The sequence below is a fragment of the Pan troglodytes genome, chromosome 18 (assembly GCF_028858775.2).
Source record: "Pan troglodytes isolate AG18354 chromosome 18, NHGRI_mPanTro3-v2.0_pri, whole genome shotgun sequence".
NCBI lineage: Eukaryota > Metazoa > Chordata > Mammalia > Primates > Hominidae > Pan > Pan troglodytes.
Genome location: NC_072416.2, coordinates 71015716 through 71036237, shown reverse-complemented (window position 1 = coordinate 71036237; position 20522 = coordinate 71015716). Strand labels below are relative to the sequence as shown.

The 20522-nt window shown below is 42.7% G+C and overlaps 1 protein-coding gene across 8 annotated transcripts in view; it reads right to left on the bottom strand.

Moving 5' to 3' along the window:
• Positions 1-2285: 2285 nt before the first annotated feature.
• The window catches only part of PHLPP2 (PH domain and leucine rich repeat protein phosphatase 2), a 78583-nt gene continuing 60346 nt past the window's right edge, over positions 2286-20522 (bottom strand). For all 8 annotated transcript variants that reach the window (XM_063797409.1, XM_511230.9, XM_016930129.4 and 5 more), the window contains 6 exons: positions 15974-16136; positions 15554-15684; positions 13895-14005; positions 12565-12759; positions 10125-10356; positions 2286-7372 (listed from right to left, as the gene is read on the bottom strand). In XM_063797409.1, the coding sequence (XP_063653479.1) occupies positions 6218-7372; positions 10125-10356; positions 12565-12759; positions 13895-14005; positions 15554-15684; positions 15974-16136 (1987 nt within the window). In that variant the 3' untranslated portion in view covers positions 2286-6217. The remainder of the gene's footprint in view (positions 7373-10124; positions 10357-12564; positions 12760-13894; positions 14006-15553; positions 15685-15973; positions 16137-20522) is intronic.

The window sequence follows — 20522 nt, the reverse complement described above, 5'->3', positions numbered from 1 at the left end:
TAACTGCAGCCAGAATCAAGCGACCCACTCTCCACCTACCCTCCAGAGAAATACCACCAACCCCAGCCACTATTCTCACCTAGCATGTATTCCCTGAAATAGGTCCTTATTAGATCCTTGCCCACATCTGGGTCCTTTGGTTGATAAAATGGAGACTTTGGCCTATCTGACCCCAACCTTGTGCCCAGGCCCGGCGCCAGTACTGCTCCGGAGAGGCAGCTCCTCTCAAGGGAATGGAGCCATCACTGTAACAACACTCCCACATCTTACGGCTTTATAACGTTCACGATGCTTTAGCAAACCTTCTCTTACTACCACTTGTCAGTCAGACAGGCCAAGGTGTATTGTTCACACTTTACCGATAAGGAGACAAGGTTCAAGGTTAGGTGGTTTATGAAAGAGTTAATGCTCACTGTGTGCCAGGTATGTACAGTACTGTGATAAAGAAGACCTTTGATAAAAGATATTAGTATTAACATTTAATGAGAAAAACAGCCTTAGAGTGGTTAAGTAACTGCCTGAAGTCACAAAACTTTTAAGGAGCAGAGGCAAAACTCAGCCCCACTGAATCACACACTGGAATGTGTTCTGAGTGACTAACATACTCTTGTGGCCTTTGGTGTACCGGGGAATTTATATCGCATGACATTGATTCATTTCTGCCATGCTGGCCTAGGGAGGTGTGTGTCTCGTGGAACTGAGGTATAAAAGCATGTTGAAGGTGCTCAATAAATGGTTGTTGAACCATTTCTGGCCAGGTGTGGTGGCTCATGCCTGTAATCCCAGCACTTTGGGAGGCCGAGGCAGGTGGATCACCTGAGGTCAGGAGTTTTGAGACCAGCCTGGCCAACATGGTGAAACCCCGTCTCTACTAAAAATACAAAAATTAGCCAGGCGTGGTGGCGCCATGCCTATAATCCCACCTACTTGGGAGGCTGAGGCAGGAGAATCGCTTGAACCTGCGAGGCAGGGGTTGCAGTGAGCTGGGATCGCACCATTGCACTCCAGCCTGGACGACAGAGCGAGACTCCGTCTCAAAAAAAAATAAAAATAAAAATAAAAATAAAAAATAAATGGCCGGGCGCGGTGGCTCATGCCACCTCAGCACTTTGGGAGGCCGAGGCGGGTGGACTGCCTGAGCTCAGGAGTTCAAGACCCACCTGGGTAACAGTGAAACCCTGTCTGCACTAAAAATACAAAAAATTAGCTAGGTGTGGCAGCGCTAGTCCCAGCTACTTGGGAGGCTGAGGCAGCAGAATAGCTTGAAGCCAGGAGGCAGAGGTTGCACTGAGCCAAGATCACACCACTGCACTTCCAGCCTGGGTGACAGAGCAAGATATCGTCTTAAATAAATAAATAAATGTTCCTTCTGGTAGATGAAGAGGAAACTTCCAAAATGACTTTATCTTGACCTTTATTTAAAATGAGAGGTAGCAGGCAGTGTGCAGTGGCTCATGCCTGTAATCCCAGCACCTTGAGAAGCCAAGGCAGGCAGATCCCTTGAGCCCAGGGGTTCGAGACCAGCCTGGGCAACATGGCAAAACCATGTCTCTACAAAAAATACAAAAATTAGTTGGGTGTGATGGTGCCTGCCTGTAGCCCTGGCTACTCAGGAGGCTAAGGTGGGAGGATCATGCTAGCATGGGAGGTAGAGGTTGCAATGAGCCAAAATCACACCACTGCACTCCAGCCTGGGCAACAGAGCAAGACCCTGTCTCAATCAATCAATCAATCAATGAGAGGTAGCTAATATTGCTTGAAAGCCCAGAGATTATGGGAGACACCCACTTAACTGGAGCTCATGAGCCAAGACTCTGAAGTTCCTTCTTACACCAAAGCTGTCATGAAAAATGTGACCGGCTTTTCCATGGTGTCGTCAGCTGTCATTTAGACAGAGCTGTGGATTGTTTACAGTTGAGTTTCTGCTAGTCAGCTAATTTGCATGTCAATAAGGACGGTGTTTCCTGATTTTTTCCTTTTTCCTGGCGTTGTGATTTCTGTAAGCATATAAACCAAGGCAAAATATAGTGTTTCATAAAGTAAAAATCTGTATTGCCATTTCAGCTTAAAAGCTGATCAAAAATATTTATTCTTGCCTTAACTCATAGCTTTGCAGTGTCACGGAATGTGGTTTCATGTGTTTGTTCTCACTTATCTTCCCCAGGAAAATCCTGCAGGTGCTTTTGGCTAAGAACCCAATTCTACAAACAAGTTAAGAGAGAAAATTATAGCTTCATGCTAAAATACTTATGAAATAACAAGCACTCCATTTTAAAACAAAGCCATGAAAAAGATTCCACTTCATTTTATTTATTATTGTTACTGTTATTTTTACAAACAATAGATTTGCTGCAACATGCTCTGGCTCATATTATTGAATTAAAAAATTTAACACATTTCAAAAATATCAAAAATACACTATAATGAGTCTTAAGACTACAATACGACAATGATTGCACAAAACCGTAAGATATGAGCCCACTGTCTGGATGACATCCATTGGCAACAGTGAGAGAAAACCCTATAGCATCCGGGAGAAGTGCATGAAATTTAGAATACAAGGAACTTATGTGTGACTGACTGATCACCAAATGAGGGAAACAGAGCAGGATTGACTGTAGCTGCTTTTTCTCAATCTAGGAAGTGCTTACCCCAACTATGGGGCAAAAGTCACTAACTGGAAAGATTAACTTGCCTTCATGATTGGGAGTCTGAAAGCCTCCACCCAGAAGGAAGTAAAAAGTGACACTAGACAGTTCTATAGTGATGCTGAAGACATCACTGAATGGCTTGGAGACTAATTATTTAATAATTGGTACATTTATCGATAACAGCCAGCTGCTCCCTTATGGAGGTCTCTTCATTAATAATTATTGGATAGATAGAGAAGGTGAGCCTGTGGCTTCCAAGTACCGGCTTTTGCTGAAGGTCTACATGGGAAGAAGAGCATCATTTGATATTCAGTAGATCTGCCACACCCAACTGGCTCTATCTCCTGGAAAACAGCACTCACTACAAGCAACTGTAATAGCACCCAGCAATGACCACGCTGCTCCTGCTGGCTCTTCCGTACACCAGTGTATTGCACACATACACTTCACAGTAGTACAATAAAGCCCTGTATCAGGAGTGGTAATTCAATGACTTGACTCTATAGTGCACTGCAGCTTTATGTCATACCAACATTCAAATATTCAAATATCCTTCCAATCCATTTGGACAAAAATACACCATGGCTGCCAAGACACATGTATTTTTCTTTCTTCCATGGACTCCTAAACTGCTCCCACAATCAGCAGTGTTCTTCTCTCAGAAATTATCTTAAGCTTCTCTACTCAATGGGAGGTACGCACAGAGACCTGAGAATATGCAGAGGCCAGAATCTCTTGTCTGTGCTAGAGATCAACTGTACTCTGCCCACCCGGGGAACACATCCTCTGGGTAAAGTACTCGGAAGTAGATTACATTCACCTGGAGACAGATACGGGCTTTCACTGACAGCCTGTTTAGAAAACACAATGTCTGTAAGTTACCTCATAGGTCAAAGAGTTTTGTATTATATTTTTCATAATGGGCTATGGCCTTTTTACCCTGTTTTAATACAGAGCAACTGCAGAAGGACATGAATTAAAGCAGACTGCAAAGAAGAATAATCAGTTTTGGTATCGCCTATAACAAAGATTTTCAATACACCCTAATGGTTCCTGAAAAAAAATTCTACCACACGAACAACATTTGGAATTACAGCGTTCTGCTGACTAAAAAATAAATACATCTACTTTTGGTAAGGTCATTTCAGAACTGGGTTTTGAGGTGGTTCCAATAAGTAGGGTGGGAAACGAATAGCAGACAAGAAAGGGGTTCACCATAATGAATAATTTTTATAAGACTATACTATTAAAGTGGTGTATTCCCAAAATAACTTTAATTTTCAGACATCACTATTCTACAACCCGAAGGTTCTGCCGTCTAAGTAAGATGTTTTACATCACTCATCACTATCATCCTGTTATTTCATTTTCATTTTTTCTTCATTAAAAAAAATTTCCCATATAAAAATAAGGTGGCAAAACACTCTTGTTCCCATCTTTCTAACAGCACCTAAACTCTGTGTGAGCCACTATGTTCCCTATTTCAAATCAAAGACCTGAGTTCTAAAATTCTCAATAGCTGACCAGTAGTTTGACAATCTGGGGACTCAAGTTCAGATTCTCGAGGGGTTGAACATTAGACATCCATTAGAGTGTACCAAATCCCCCAAGAGTGTATCCCAATGACACGTGCATATGAGCATGGGGCCTCTGAGAAGATGAAGACACATAATTATTATGGACAGGTCATCTGATTTTTGACTATTGCTTTGAACAAAAATCTTCCCAAAAATACACACGAAAATATATTTATATTTAACCCTCTCTTTAACATAGTTTCTGAAGAAACAAATTAAAAATGGCTCTACTTTATTTTTAATTGTAAAAGTGTTTCAAAAATTCAAAGCACATTCCCCATTGGGTAAAATCAAGCAATGCCAACATTTTGTGGGAATAAACAGGAATTAATTTTCCTAAGCAAATCTTCCAATGGAAAAAGTGACAGAAATATGAAGAAACTGCATTTTGCTAGGGTTATGTGGAATGTGCAAAAAGTATAGGTTTTCTGTAAGCTTAAGAATTTCTCAATGAAGTGTCTTTCTTATGTTAGTATTGAGCCCAGTATTCTGAAACCACATAAAGTGAATATGCAGTTTTCAGAAGAGTACACTGTTCAACATTCAAGAGGCAAGCTCTCAACTCACCTCCAACATTCTAGAGAACCATCCCTCTCCTCCAGCATAGGAGAAGGAACAAGTCTAACCTGAGTGCTCCATTGATCTGTTCTCACTGGCCTCAGTCTGTTTCAGAGTCATCTGCCATAACTTAAGGTCACGTGGATGCAAGCAGTGTCAGCCTTGGGCCCCCCCTCCCCGCCCTTAGGAAGCTGTCTGCCAATTCCTCCACATGCTAGGGAAAGAGGCCAATCCCTAAATTTCCCTGGGAAATACCTAGCAGGTATCATATTTGTCAAGGGGTAATTCTCTTTTTCTGATCTAGGGAGAAGTAGTCTAGGTCCTCACGCCTTCCCCATTTTCATCCCCAAAAGAAGATCCTATTACCCCAAGTTTCTCAGGAGCTTTCACAGTCTGACATCCAAAAGTTAAATCAACTTCACAGGGCCCTTCCTATACCCTCGAGTAAGTCTCCAACACCCAGTTCTCTCTCTGCCTATGGATGAAGGTGCCGGGCTGCCTCTAAGAAGATTGGCTCGAGTGCAGATTCAAAAATAAAAAGTTCACAGTCAATGAAAAGTGCTCTCATTACATTACATACATAAATTATGTTTGATTGGTTCTACATTTCCAACAGACATCATTTTGATAGGCTGTATTCTCGTAGAGAAGAATGAAAAGCCATGTGACTAGTCACATCACACCCCATTAGTCTGGGATAAGGTGATTTCTCTGTCACAGAGATCCATCAGCAGCAACTAGTAAAGAGAATCAATCTTCACTTTTTTCCTCCACAGAAATAGTCCCTTTCCTGCCCAGGCAGGCAAATTCTCAAAATGATCCTAGGAGAGAAAGGGTTAATGGCAGGTGGTAGGACTGATACAGAACAGCTGCTTTCTTCCCAGTACCCCTGGGAATTCCAATGCAGGTTAAATGTGAAACTTAACACTGATAGTGGCTACCAGTTTATCTAGAGCCAGCCCCTGATGGCTCTCACACTTTTTGGCTCCGAGTTCAAACCCACACAGCTATGGTTTAGAAATGTAGACGCAGGGCTGGGCGTGGTGGCTGAGGCCTGTAATCCCAGCACTTTGGGAGGCGGAGGAGGGTGGATCACCTGAGGTCAAGAGTTCAACACCAGCCTGGCCAACATGGTGAAACCCCGTCTCTAAAAAAAATAATAAAACTTAGCCGGGCATAATGGCAGGTGCCTGTAATCCCAGCTACTCGGGAGGCTGAGACAGGAGAATGGCTTGAACCCAGGGACAGAGGTTGCAGTGACCCGAGACCGCACCATTGCACTCCAGCCTGAGCGACTGAGCAAGACTCCGTCTCAAAAAAACAAACAAACAAAAACGAACAAACAAAAAGAAATGTAGAGGCAGAATGCCTCTAGCAAGTCCCTACCCCAACCCTGCACAGCCTCCTCCCACACTGTGCCCAGTGGGGCAGTCATAGTGCTGTGTCAAACTCCTCCGGGAGCTCGGTCCGATCCTCTTCATGGGGCTCAGGCTCGAGCCGGCTGTCCTGGTGCTGTTTCATTTGTTCCTTCACTTCTTCTTCCAGGTCATGAGGCACAACAAACTGGTCCTCTGGTTCCATCTGAGTGGGGGCAGCAAAATAGCCAGTTTTCCTCTTGGGCACTTCTGTGGCCACTTCAATGAGGTTCAGGCTGTCCTCTAGGGGCACAATAGAGCCATTGGAGAGTTTCTTCCCATAGAGGCAGGAGGTGGAGGGAGACTTCTGTAACTCCATCCTGTCCTTGCTCATTGGCAGGAGTATGCCACTATTCACACTGTTCTGTCTTCGGATCCCAAAACACGACCCTCTAGCATGTTCCTCAGAACACGGGGTAGGAGAACTCTCTATGAGAGGCGGTGAGTTCTCCAGATCCCTCCCCCTGCAGCAGTGGATGTCTACTTCCACCTCTACCTTGCTGCCATTGGTTATGACCCCCTCAACGGGTTGGTCATCATCACTGTCCAGGCCGTTGTCAGACTGGTTACTGGAGAAGGTAGCACAAGAAGGCTGGCGCTGAAACAGCCCAGAGGTGGGTGTTGGGTGGAGGCTGCAGCGCCGCTCTGGCCTCGGAAGCAAGGCAGTGTCCAGGCCCCCAGCATTATGCTCATCAGAAGCAGTGGACCCCACTTCACTGCTCACCTCTGAGGTGGACATCTCACTGCTGAACTCAGAGGCAATCCCACTGCTAGAGGATGGAGTGGCTGGCTTAGGGGCATCCTTGATAGTGGTGGTTGAAGCAAATCCCACAGGACTGGGGAGGGTGAGCCCATTCATTTCACAAGTGCAGCCTTCCTCACCAATATTCAAATAAACTACCATCGCCCCTACATTGTCCTGACAGCCATAGCTCTGCGCTAATGTGCACAGCTTCTTAGCAGCTGCTAATGGGTCTTGTACATGACGTACAGCATTGACAGCTTCTGTGTAGGACAAGTGTTCCCACAATGCTTTGTTTCCCAGAATCAGCAACTCATCTTGAATGGTCAGCGGAGTGGAAGATATGTGGGGCTTGGGGAGGATCCAAGGGTAGAGGTATGTACAGCCCAGCATCCGGGTACAGCAGGTTACCCCATTCACTTTGTTGTCCTACAGAAGAGCAGGACACAAATTCTGAGAAACAAGCAACGATGAGAGCCAACTTATCTTTCTAGATCACAGTGCTTAGGGAACTATAATAAAACAATTTATATATGATTTTTCCTATGGATTAGTATAATTTTAAATGGATGCACACAAATAAATGTAGAGAAGTCCTAAAAGACAAAATATTATATGGTTACTATAGAGCCAAGTAAAAATAAGTGACTAAAAGGCACCACCATCCCAAAAGATGTTTGCTTTAACATGAAGAACAGGCCTCAGTATGTCTATAAATAGAGAAACATGACAGAAAAACAGTAAGCAGAACTATCATTAATTCTCTACCACTAGTACTCTCAGACAGGATGAAACAGAAAGGTCACTAAAAGTGATTTCTCACTTAAAGGGGTGTCAGCTGGGACTGAAAAGATACCAATGGCAAAGACAATCTTGGCAGTTAAGGCATCAAATAATCTCTAAGGTTATTCAGCCTAAAAAAGGGGAGTCTGAGATGTGCAGCATAATTTACCTATGCTCTGGGGACTGTATCAAGAATAAATAGCGATCAAATCAAAATCCCTGTAATTCAAAACTTAGAGGAAACAGAGTAACCCTGCTTGCAGGATGGGAATGCTCACAAGCCAGACACTTTGTTGTACTGATTTCAAGAAAAGAAAAAAATACAAAACAAAACTCTAAAGTCATCAATAAATTAATATCACAGTTGCAATCACCCTCTGGGAGAAGAACTGAGCTTATTCGCCAGAATTTGTCATAAACTCTAAACTGTACTTTCTTCATCTGTAAAATGAAAATGGGAGTTTAACAACTACCCACTGAATTAGAAACTCTGGGGCTAGGGCCCACCAATTCATGGGAGTTACTGTTAAGATTAAGGAAAATAATAAAGGTATGGTGTTTGGCAAATAATGGACAAACAATAAATGTTTGTGGTTAAAATAACATTTATAAAAATACTTCCTACTTGTCTACAATCCCCTAAGAAAAATCTAAACATTGGCCAGGGACGGTGGCTCACGCCTGTAATCCTAGCACTTTGGGAGGCCGAGGTGGACGGATCACCTGAGATGGGAGTTGGATACCAGCCTGACCAACATGGAAAAACCCCGTCTCTACTAAAAACACAAAATTAGCCAGGTGTAGTGGCGCATGCCTATAGTCCCAGCTACTCAGGAGGCTGAGGCAGGAGAATCGCTTGAACCTGGGAGGTGGAGATTGTGGTGAGCCAAGATCACGCCATTGCACTCCAGCCTAGGCAATAAGAACGAAACTCTGCCTCAAAAAAAAAAGAAAAGAAAAGAAAAGAAAAATCTAAACATTATCCAAATTCTATAAAAAGACTAGTCAAACAAAAAGTTATCTGAAGCCAGGTGCCGTGGCATGTGCCTATAGTCCCAGCTACTCAGGAGGCTAAAGCAGGAGGATCACTTAATCCAGGAGTTCAAGTCCAAACTGGATAACACAGCAAGACCTTGTCTCTAAAAAAAATAAAAATAAAATAACTAAAAATTTAAAACACTATCTTTTATCTTTCATTTGTTTTGACTGAAAGAGCTTCCCAAAACTAATGTCTCATACTTCCAGAATTCTAATAGTATCAATCACATAAAAATGATGGTTTTTGATTTTGTTTCCTTAGATGAACTCTAATATAGAATTCTGACAAAACAGCCCAGAAATGGACCCACACAAATACAGTCAACTGATCTCTGAAAATCAAAGAGCAAAGGCCATACAAAGGATAGTCTTTTCAACAAATGGTCCTGGAACAAGAGGACACCTACATGCAAAACATGAATATAGATACAGAGCTTACACTTTTCACAAATATTAACTCAAAACAGACCATGGACCAAAATGTAAAACACAAAACTAAACTTATAGAAGATAACACAGAAGAAAATCTAGGTGACCTTGGGTTTGGCGATGAGTTTTAGATACAATACCAAAAGCACGATCCATGAGACAAAAACTGACAGGTGGGCCTTCATTAAAACTAAAAGCTCTGCAAAAAAACACTGCTAAAAGAATGGAAAGACAAGCCCCAGACTGGGAGAAAATATTTGCAAAACAGGTATCTGATAAAGAACTTGTTTCCAAAATATACAAAGACTCTTAAAACTCAACAATACAGAAACAAACAATCCAATTTACAGTTCTCAAAAGATCTGAACGGAATTCATCACGGAATTCCGCTTTGTGATAAACAATGTTCACAAGTAATTGCTAAAGTTCTTCTGAAAGCAAAAATGTTAATTTCTAAAAAAGGAGAAAAGCTATAAAACAGTAGAAATACTAATGTTTCATTATCAAAACAGAACACCAGAGCATACTATACCACATAGAGTATAAACACAAAACATTTTGAAACTTTGCATTTCAGAATGGGGATGTCAAACTAGAGAACTCTTTCTTCTATTTGGAATAACAAACCAGATGAGCTGGAAATTAGCTAAGGCAGATATTTAACATCCATCTTACAACCCAGCTATCAATATACAGGATCACAAATTAGGATTTTGTATTTCTAATTCACTTTGCTTTTTCTTTGTGCTAGTCACTAACTGATCAGATTTTCCTCCAGTACTGTTGCTGAAACCATCTGAATTGAACTTTTATCTGGATTGGATACAATTTACAGGGCATGATAGGAAGAAAATGGGCCTTCATCACCTCTACACAAAGCAGCCTCCACTGATTTGGGGAGCAGAAGTGACTGGCGGGGAGCGGAACACACCTCTGTGATGATGGCTTTTTGGTCCTTCACCCTTTGAGCCTCCTCTGGGTCCTGCTCCAGGCTGAAGACTTTAGAGAGGGGCACTGGCTTCCCACCTCGGCACAGGACTGCTTGGCACGTGCCAACATTGGCTACAGTCAAGCTAAAGCTACTTGCTGGATCGGCAGTGTCAGGGCGGATGTAGCACAGGAGAGCGGAGGAGCCCAACTTCTGGCCAGCCATTCCTAATTTCCTGTTCAGAAAGAAAAGGAAAAGAAGACGTGGTGGCTAGTTTTAGAAGAAAGTGGTGGTCCTGCACGTACATCACTTCTTTTTTTTTTTTTTTTTTTTTACCATGTGATCGTGAACCAGCCTTACCCTTTATCCACCTAAATGCAGACTTGCTGTGGCTGATGGTGGTGGAGACAGTTCTGCCTTCCACTCTCAGCTAAGGAAAAGGTTTTACAAAAGGGAGATAATCTCCCTTTTGCATCTTTCTCCATAGCTTTTGTGTCTGATCAAAGACTTCCTAATTCAGGGGCTCTCAAACTTTAACACATCAGAATCCCCTGAGGGCTTGTCAGAACAGGGACTGCTGGGCCCTAGCCCCAGAGTTTCTGAATCAGTGGGTAAGAGGCTGGCCCAATAAACTATACTTTAAGCAATTTCTGGTGAGGCTGAGAGGCTGCTGGTCCTAGAACAACACTTTGAGAACCACTCACTTAGGTTCTAAGTTCCTCGAGGGAAGGACCATGATTCTTGCATTTCCCCCATATGCAGCAGGCAACCATGCGTCTGTACTTGGAAACAATGTTAACGAGGAACAGACACTAGCAGAAAGACCTAGTTTCAAATCTCAGCTCTGCCATTTTCTGGCTACAGACACTCAGCAAGCCATTTCTCCAGGAAATTTCTCTGATAAAATATATAGCATGGAAAATACTTGCTACAATTCCTGGCTCGAGTTGCTTCGTAAATGGAGTTCCCTTTCCTAAACCCTTTATTTTTGCAAAGTCTCTAGCTCAATTATACTACTGAAAAACTGACTTCTTCCTAACACTTTGCTTTGTGTTATGACAGATAAAACTAATTCAAGCCCATCCTGGCTAACACGGTGAAACCCCATCCCTACTAAAAATACAAAAAATTAGCCTGGTGCGGTGGCTCACGCCTGTAATCCCAGCACTTTGGGAGGCCGAGGTGGGCAGATCACGAGGTCAGGAGATCAAGACCATCCTGGCTAACACGGTGAAAACCCATCTCTACTAAAAATACAAAAAATTAGCCGGGCGAGGTGGCGGGCGCCTATAGTCCCAGCTACTCGGGAGGCTGAGGCAGGAGAATGGCGTGAACCCGGGAGGCGGAGCTTGCAGTGAGCCGAGATTGCGCTACTGCACTCCAGCCTGGGGGACAGAGCAAGACTCCGTCTCAAAAAAGAAAAAAAAAAAAAACTAGTTCAAGCTCCAAGCTGTTCCATTTCAACCTGGATTATACAAGTTGACAAACAACCTCTCAGTTGTTCCTATCCTTTATCGGTCCACCTGACATGCAAATGCTCCATTACAATTAGGTTATACAGATGTCCTCGACTTATGATGGTTCAACTTAAGATTTTTTGACTTCACGATGGTGCAAAAGCAATACTGTATGCATTTAGTAGAAACTGTACTTTGTATTTTGATCTTTTCCTGGGCTAGTGACATGTGGTATGATGTTCTCTCATGATGCTGGGCAGAGGTAGTGAGCCATAGCTCCCAGCCAGCCACTTGATCACAAGGGTAAACAACCAATACAGTGCCCTGTGTCACCACATGATTTTGCCCAACTATAAGCTAATGGGGTAAGCGTTCTGAGCACACTTAACGTAGGCTAGGTGAAGCCATGATGTTCGTTAGGTTAGGTGTATTAAATGTAGTTTCTACTTATCACATTTTCAACTTATGATGTCAGGCTTACATCCTTATCAGGGTGTAACCCTATTCTAAGTTGAGGAGCATCTGTATACGGTTTTTGCCCTTAAGTGGCTTATACTTTACTTAGAAGATTAGTTTGGTAAAACCCCAGAAAGAGGCATTCTAAACGTTATCAATCTGATAAGTATTTGGTTAACTGTTTTGTAGGTCACTGACTGCTTGGACAATCTTATGAAAGCTGACCACCTTCCTCCTCAAAATGTACAACCACATATATATACACACACAATATTCTGCACATAATTCTGGGCTTCCCAGATCCTCAGCAGCCTTTGGATTCAACAGAGAAAACAGATGACCCCCACAGGCTTTTGAAAGAGCCAAAGTCCCCGCACTCCATGCTCATACAGAGAATGATCATAGAAGACAACAACGTGAGTTCTCTCCTTGATCCTGTATCCATAATTTAGACCCTGACCTTCTGGTTTAGAAAAATATATTTTCCAAAAGTAGAACTGAGTTAGGGATTTTTCAACCCACCTGCTTACCTGTGAGATACCAAGAAGGTGTTAGCCATGAAAACTGTGTCATTAGTTGACTGCTGTACCTCTTCTAAAAGCACATCTGCCATCGTACACTGCAGCAGGCGCGGGAGCTCCTCATTTCGGTCTCCATCAAACATGCCATACACAGCTCCCACCCCCTCTGCAAAGCTATCCATAGCAAGTGCTGAGACACACAGCCTATAACAGAAACATGAAAACAGAAAACAGAAAAGTTACTGGTAAAATATTATTCTTAAGGGAGCATTCTTTTTTTTTTTTTTTTGAGAGGGAGTCTTGCACTGTCACCCAGGCTGGAGTGCAGTGGCATGATCTTGCCTCACTGCAAGCTCCACCTCCCAGGTTCACGCCATTCTCCTGCCTTAGCCTCCCGAGAAGCTGGGACTACAGGTGCCTGCCACCACGCTGGGCTAATTTTTTTGTATTTTTAGTAGAGATGTTAGCCAGGATGGTCTTGATCTCCTGACTTCATGATCCGCCCACCTTTGCCTCCCAAAGTGCTGGGATTACAGGTGTGAGCCACCGCGCCTGGCCGGGAGCATTCTTTTAAAAAGTAAGTATTAATTAAAGGTGGCGAAGACTACTAGCAAATCGTAATCTACACGTAAGAAAAGTCCCTAGACATGATAATTAAGCAACATCTGAAAGAGCTAATGTCCTAAGGAAAGGGGAAACAGTCGCATTCATGGGCAGTACATATTAGCTTTGCAATGCTGCCAAAGGCTGGTAAGATAAAACACTTTCTCTTAGTAGTGACTAAGGATGAGCTTTGTCAAGGCCTATCAGTCAAAGACCACCAGAGCACACCTATGGTTGAAAAAGTTGAGTTTATTACCCCTTATAGCAAATGAGAGTGCACCCCATGGAACCCTGGGGTATACAGGTAAGTGGTGCTGAAAAGAACCCAGTATAGGGTTTGGACTTTGGTTTGGTCACTTTGGGGAGGGTCTAAGGAAGAGGATCATACTAGACTGGGTGTCATCAGAAAGTGAGGCCATTCTATTGCTGGGTATAAAACTTATCTATAGGGAAGGAAAATTAGCAGAAGGATAAAGCTGTAACTGGTAAAGAAAGTAGCATCTACCCATCTTAGCCATGAAAGGGGGTGTTTGGTATTCTGTTGACTACACATTAGTATTGTTTTTGTCTTAAAACGTTATCATGATCCCAAAGGGATCTTATCTGACACTGATGTTCTATGATTTGTCTGTGTACAACAGAACAACATGGCCTAGCTATTATGAGCATCAGGCCAGTTCTCAGATGCCAGGGGCTGCCTTTTTTCTTTCTCAGTCTCCATGGCCAATATACTCACTTATTTCTCTGCCCTGCCATCTCAGCCAGTCCATGGCTCCAGAAGGTTGACGTAACTGTAGAATCTGTGGTTGGCAAAGGTTTCTGATCAATTTTCAGGGTTGTGATATGGCTGTGGGAGGTGAAGGAAGATTAAACCATATATTCTTCTGTATTTTACAAAAACTATCCCAACAATAGTATTCTTTTTTTTTTTTGAGATGGAGTCTCCCTCTTGTCACCCAGGCTGGAGTGCAGTGGTGTGACCTCAGCTCACTGCAACTGCTGCCTCCCAGTTCAAGCAATTCTCCTGCCTCAGCCTCCTAAGCAGCTGAGATTACAGGTGTATGCCACCATGCCCAGCTAATTTTTGTATTTCTTTATTTTATTCCATTTTATTTATTTATTTTTTTGAGACGATCTCCCTCGGTTGCCCAGGCTGGAGTGCAGTGGCGCAATCTCGGCTCACTGCAACCTTCGCTTCCTGAGTTCAAACGATTCTCCTGCCTCAACCTCCCAAGTAGCTGGGATTACAGGCACCTGCCGTAACAACCAGCTAATTTCTGTATTTTTAGTAGAGACGGGGTTTCACCATGTTGGCCAGGCTGGTCTCGAACTCCTGACCTCAAGTGATCCGCCTGCCTCGGCCTCCCAAAGTGCTGGGATTACAGGTGTGAGCCACCGCTCCCGGCTAATTTTTGTATTTTTAATAGGGATGGAGTTTTGTCATGTTGACCAGGCTGGTCTCAAACTCCTGACCTCAGGTGATCCACCCACCTTGGCCCCCCAAAGTGCTGGAATTACAGGCGTGAGCCACCACGCCCGGCCAACAATAATATTATCTTTTTTTTTCTCTTTTTTGAGAAGGAGTCTCGCTGTGTCACCCAGGCTGGAGTGCAGTGGCGCGATCTCTGCTCACTACAAGCTCCGCCTCCCGGGTTCACGCCATTCTCCTGCCTCAGCCTCCCGAGTAGCTGGGACTACAGGCGCCCGCCACCTCGCCCGGCTAATTTTTTGTATTTTTAGTAGAGACGGGGTTTCACCATGCTAGCCAGGATGGTCTCGATTTCCTGACCTCATGATCCACCCACCTTGGCCTCCCAAAGTGCTGGGATTACAGGCGTGAGCCACCGCACACGGCCAATAATATTATCTTTTAATAAAATAATCTATGGACTGACTAAGATTCATTTCCAGAGAGACTGATGAAAGTAGTATGCTGAACTACTGGCAAAGAAGGAGGGGAGAGAAAGGAAAGGGGTAGGAGGATCAAAGGGGTAGGAGTTTCAATAAAAAACTAAGCACAACAAAGATTTCTACGTTTTAGCCAACCATCTATTTATGTTAAGTATTTTGATACAATGAAGTCTTGGTACAATGGATGAACTTGTATTGTCTCTTAGATATTATATAATCCGTGCCACCTAAAACATCTATGCCTGTTGTGAAAATATTCAGTATGTGGGTGGGTAGTAGCCATGGAGTAGTCCTAATATAAACAGGTTGACTACTGGATAGAACATCTATTCATAACTTAATCAAAGAAGAGAACCTAGGGGCTTTATGGCCTAACTTCATTCTGTTCTTTTAATTAATCAAGATCTCCACAGTACTAAGGAAGACCTACACATGGCTGGTGGGCTAAGAGCACATAGAGATTCCATTTCAAATTTTTTCCTACCTAAATATGTCCAGTGTCTTGTGTTCCAGAACCAGATTTGTATTTCCAGTCAGGTCAAGGTCTTGTAATGTAGCAGGCAAAGCCTCTGGAATCAGGATTTCTGTCAAGTCGTTGCAACTTAGGTCTACAAACTAAGAAAAAATTGAGAAATCAAAAGAAAATACATCACAGAGACTTAGTTCTTTACTCCCAAGTGTCCAATCTCTTATTACATCCCCAAAGAGGAACTTAATTTCTTCCCAGGAATCCATTACATACATTCTGGTCCCAAACTGGAGTACATAAGAAGACAATAATATTTTTCCTTATAAGAATAATCTCATTCACACTCCTTTCTTCTTCTTTATAAAAGGAGAATAATGTCATTCACTCTCCTGCCATTTCCCCCAATGAGGACATCATTCCAGCACACAGAAGTACCTGGATCTGAGGCAACTGCAGTATTTCTGGGAAAATGCTGATGTTGTTGGAGTGTGCAACAAGGGTGTGCAGCCTTTTGCAGTTTGCTATGGTTGTGGGAATGGTTTTAAGCTTGTTGCCACTTAGGTTCAGTTCCTCCAATTGCTCCAATTTATTTAGTTTGCTGAAAAAGAAACAACAGAATACTATAATGCACCAAGACTGAGCAGCTGCCAAGGAAGTGCTATTCTACAGCAGCCACAGAGTACAGAAGGCCGACACGGTCCACTGCCAGATGACTGGTGAGAAATGAAACCGATACCAGGAATACCAGGAAAGGCAATGGCTCAAGAAGATAACTACTCCTGCTATAACTAAGCCTGATCTGCCTCAGTGTGTTTCAAGGGCTGTTGGATCTTGCGGGGAGGAACATCTTCCTGTTACCTAATGTACAAAAAGTGGCTAGAAAAGGAGTGGCCTCAAGTTGGGGGATTAGTCTTGATGCTTGCTTTACCACTAACTAGCGGCAAAATACTAAGTAAGTTAATGTCAGCAGTCTTTAATACCCTCAGCTGTAAAAAATGAAAAATGAGGTTGTACTAAATCATCACAAAGATTTTTTTTTTTTTTTTTGAGATGGAGTTTCACTCTTGTTGCCCAGGCTGGAGTGCAATGGCCTGATTTCAGCTCACCACAATCTCTGCCTCCTGGATTCAAGCAATTCTCCTGCCTCAGCCTCCCGAGTAGCTGGGATTACAGGCATGCGCCACCACGCCCGGCTAATTGTGTATTTTTAGTAGAGACAGGGTTTCTCCATGTTGGCCAGGATGGTCTCAAACTCCCAACCTCAGGTGATCTGCCCACCTCAGCCTCCCAAAGTGCTGGCATTATAGGCATGAGCCACCGCACCCGGCCCATCACTAAGATTCTTTACAGCTTTAAATTTCTATACTTACCCATTCATGACATTAACTCATCTCCACTAAACATTTATCAAGTTCTTATTATACACACAGCACTGTGCTGTGAGGCAAGTGATTCACACTGTTCCATGACTGAGCAAAGTTTTCTACATGGTAAGCAAAATAACTTAAGTGAGACTAACACCTTCAGGTTATTACAAATAGTTCTAATTTATTTTGATTTATTGGTTTAAAAATTATAAAAATAATCAACTGCTGTTAACATGGAGAGAAAGTGAAAAATAAAGAAATACATCACCAATACCAGCAATCTGAAAGAATCACTTTTATCATTTTGCTGAATTTCCTATCAAATGTTTCATATATTTGTTTTACAAAAATTTTATATCTTGCCTTTTTCATGTAACATATCATAAATAATTTCTACTCCTAGAAATTTCATATTTTTAAATAACTAAGCTTTGTAAATTACAATTATTTTTTCTGATAGTAATAATATATACTCACTGAAAAAAACTGAAAAATAGAGACAAACAGGAAAAAAATCTTTTAATGCTACTTCATTAAAATAAATAATCTCTGATAACATTTTGGTAGATAGTATTCTCGTCTTTCTTAAGGCATGAAACTACACTTTTCAAATTAAAAAATGGTATTATAGGCCAGGTAGGTGTGGTGGCTCACACTTGTAATCCCAGTACTTTCAGAGGCTAAGGCAGGTTAGTCGCTTGAGCCCAGGAGTTTGAGGCTGCAGTGAGTTATTACTGCACCACTGCACACCAGCCTGGGTAACACAAGACCTTGTCTCAAAAAAAAAAAAAAAAAAAGGTACTATATTATATACACTGTAGTTTTGTTTTTGTTTTTTTTTTTTTTGAGATGGAGTCTTGCTCTGTTGCCCAGGCTGGAATGCAGTGGCGCAATCTTGGCTCGCTGCAACCTCTGCCTCCTGCGTTCACACCATTCTCCTGTCTCAGCCTCCCAAGTAGCTGGGACTACAGGCACCCACCACCATGCCCGGCTAATTTTTTGTATTTTTAGTAGAGATGGATGGTCTCGATCTCCTGACCTCGTGATCTGCCCACCTCGGCCTCCCAAAAGTGCTGGGATTACAAGCGTGAGCCACTGCGCCCGGCCTATACATTGTATTTATGATTTTATTTAACAATATATTTTAAAAGTGTTCCCATGTCCAAATCTCGTGCTTTTTTCCCTTATCCTGCCTGGATTTTTCTGACTTGTAAATAGAAATGCAGCCTCTTCAATCAGTTTCTGAGTACCCAGAACTGTGCTAGATTCTGAAAATAGTTCAAAAGAAACAAACAAGATTTCTATTGTGCCTATACAATTACAACACTGCTCAGGAAATGAACTGATAGTGGATTTATTATTTAGTACAGAACATACATTTTAAAAAATATGTTGTTCCTGAATTCCATTCAGTTTTATTATATATATTCAGATTACTCTATTTTTTGTGATGTTAATTCTTGTCTTTGTTTTGTTTTTTTTTTTTGAGATAGGGTCCCGCTCTGTTGCCCAGGCTGCAGTGCAATGGCGCAATCTCAGTTCACTGGAACCTCCACCTCCCAGGTTGAAGCGATTCTCATGCCTTTGCCTCCTGAGTAGCTGGGATTACAGGCAGGCACACAACACCACACTCAGCTGATTTTTGTATTTTTAGTAGAGACAGGGTTTCACCATGTTGCCCAGGCTGGTCTTAAACTCCTGATCTCACGTGATCCACCCAACTCAGCTTCCCAAAGTGCTGGGATTAAAGGCGTGAGCCACCGTGCCAGGCCTAATTCTTGTCTTTATTACTAACTTCTTATTTTCATTTTCTTTGATATGTTTTAAAAGTTTTATATCAACCTGCTTTTGACCCCTCCAACAATAAAAGTGTCATCAAATTAGGTTTTACAGCATTATGCCTGGTACCATCCAACAGCTTCCAGTGGTCTATTATTTTCACTTTATATGAACATATTTGAGGTCAATTAGGTTAATCTGATAAAATTTCAAGAGAGCTACCACACCCTGAAATTAAGATTCTGCATTCATTTTAGAAGTCATTAAAAAAAAAATGTAAAAGTAAAAAGTCATTGTTCAAGGAGGCTGACCAGGCACAGTGGTTCACACCTATAATCCCAGCATTTTGGCAGGCTAAGGTGAGATGATCACTTGAGGCCAGGAGTTCAAGACCAGCCTGGACAACACAGCGAGATCCCACCTCTACAAGTTTGTTTTGTTTTGTTTTGTCTTTTTTGAGATGGAGTCTTGCTCCGTTGCCAGGTTGGAGTTGCAGTGGTACGATCTTGGCTCACTGCAACCTCTGCCTCCGGGGTTCAAGCGATTCTCCTGCCTCAGCCTCCCAAGTGGCTGGGATTACAGGCGCCCACCACCACGCCTGGCTAATTTTTGTATTTTTAGTAGAGACGGGGTTTCACCATGTTGGCCAGAATGGTCTTGATTTCTTGGCTCATGATCCACCCGCCTCGGCCTGCCACAGTGCTGGGATTACAGGCATGAGCGGCCACGCCCGGCCTCTACAAGTAAAAAGTTAGTCGGGTGCGGGCTGGGCACGGTGGCTCACGCCTGTAATCCCAGTACTTTGGGAGGCCAAGGTGGGCGGATCACGAGGCCAGGAGTTCGAGACCAGTCTGGCCAATATGGTGAAACCCTGTCTCTACAAAAATACAAAAAATTAGCCGGGTGTGGTGGCACATGCTTATAATCCCAGCTACTTGGGAGGCTGAGGCAGCAGAATCACTTGAACCTGGGAGGCAGAGGTTGCAGTGAGCCAAGACCACGCCACAGCACTCCAGCCTGGCCAACAGAGCAAGACTCCATCTCAAATAAATAAATAAATAAATAAGTTGGGTATGGTGATGCATGCCTGTAGTCCCATCTCCTTGGAAGGTTGAGGCAGGAGAATCACCTGAACTCCAATCAAGTTTCTCCTGTATGTCTTCTGAAGCTCTATCTCATGTTGTAAATGGTAAATGTTCATAAAAATTATAATTTTATAATTTACATACATATAATTTCATCCAAAATTATTAATATCAAATGTCATTGCCTCACATTCTTAGTTTTTGAAAATATTATTTTTAATGACTACCTTCATGGCATAGATTTTTCTGGTGTTAAATTTTCCAGGTTTTAGCTGGTCATGGTGGCATGCGTCTGCAGTTTCAGGTACTTGAGAGGCTGAGGTAGGAGAATCACTTCAGCCCAGGAGTTTGAGACCAGCCTGGCCAACGTAATGAGATCCCATCTCTTAAAAAAAAAAAGTTCTAAAGTTGTTTTTTTTTAACCAAATGTACTTTGAAAGGTATTTACTTATCCACTGACACTGTCTCAAACTTTCACAGCATTAAACATCTTTCTTATGTCTTCTTATAAGTATAGCCTGGCTAACTACTATTCATCTCTTCCTCCAGGGAGCCTAGCCCCATCCCCAGGCTCTGTGCAGTGTGACCGGCAATGTGTGCATATCGTCTTTAACAGCCTGTCTTTCTATTTATTTATTTTATTTACTTAGTTATTTTTTTGAGACACAGTCTCACTCTGTCGCCCAGGCTGGAGTGCAGTGGCGCAGTCTTGGCTCACTGCAACCTCCGCCTTCTGGGTTCAAGCAATTCTCC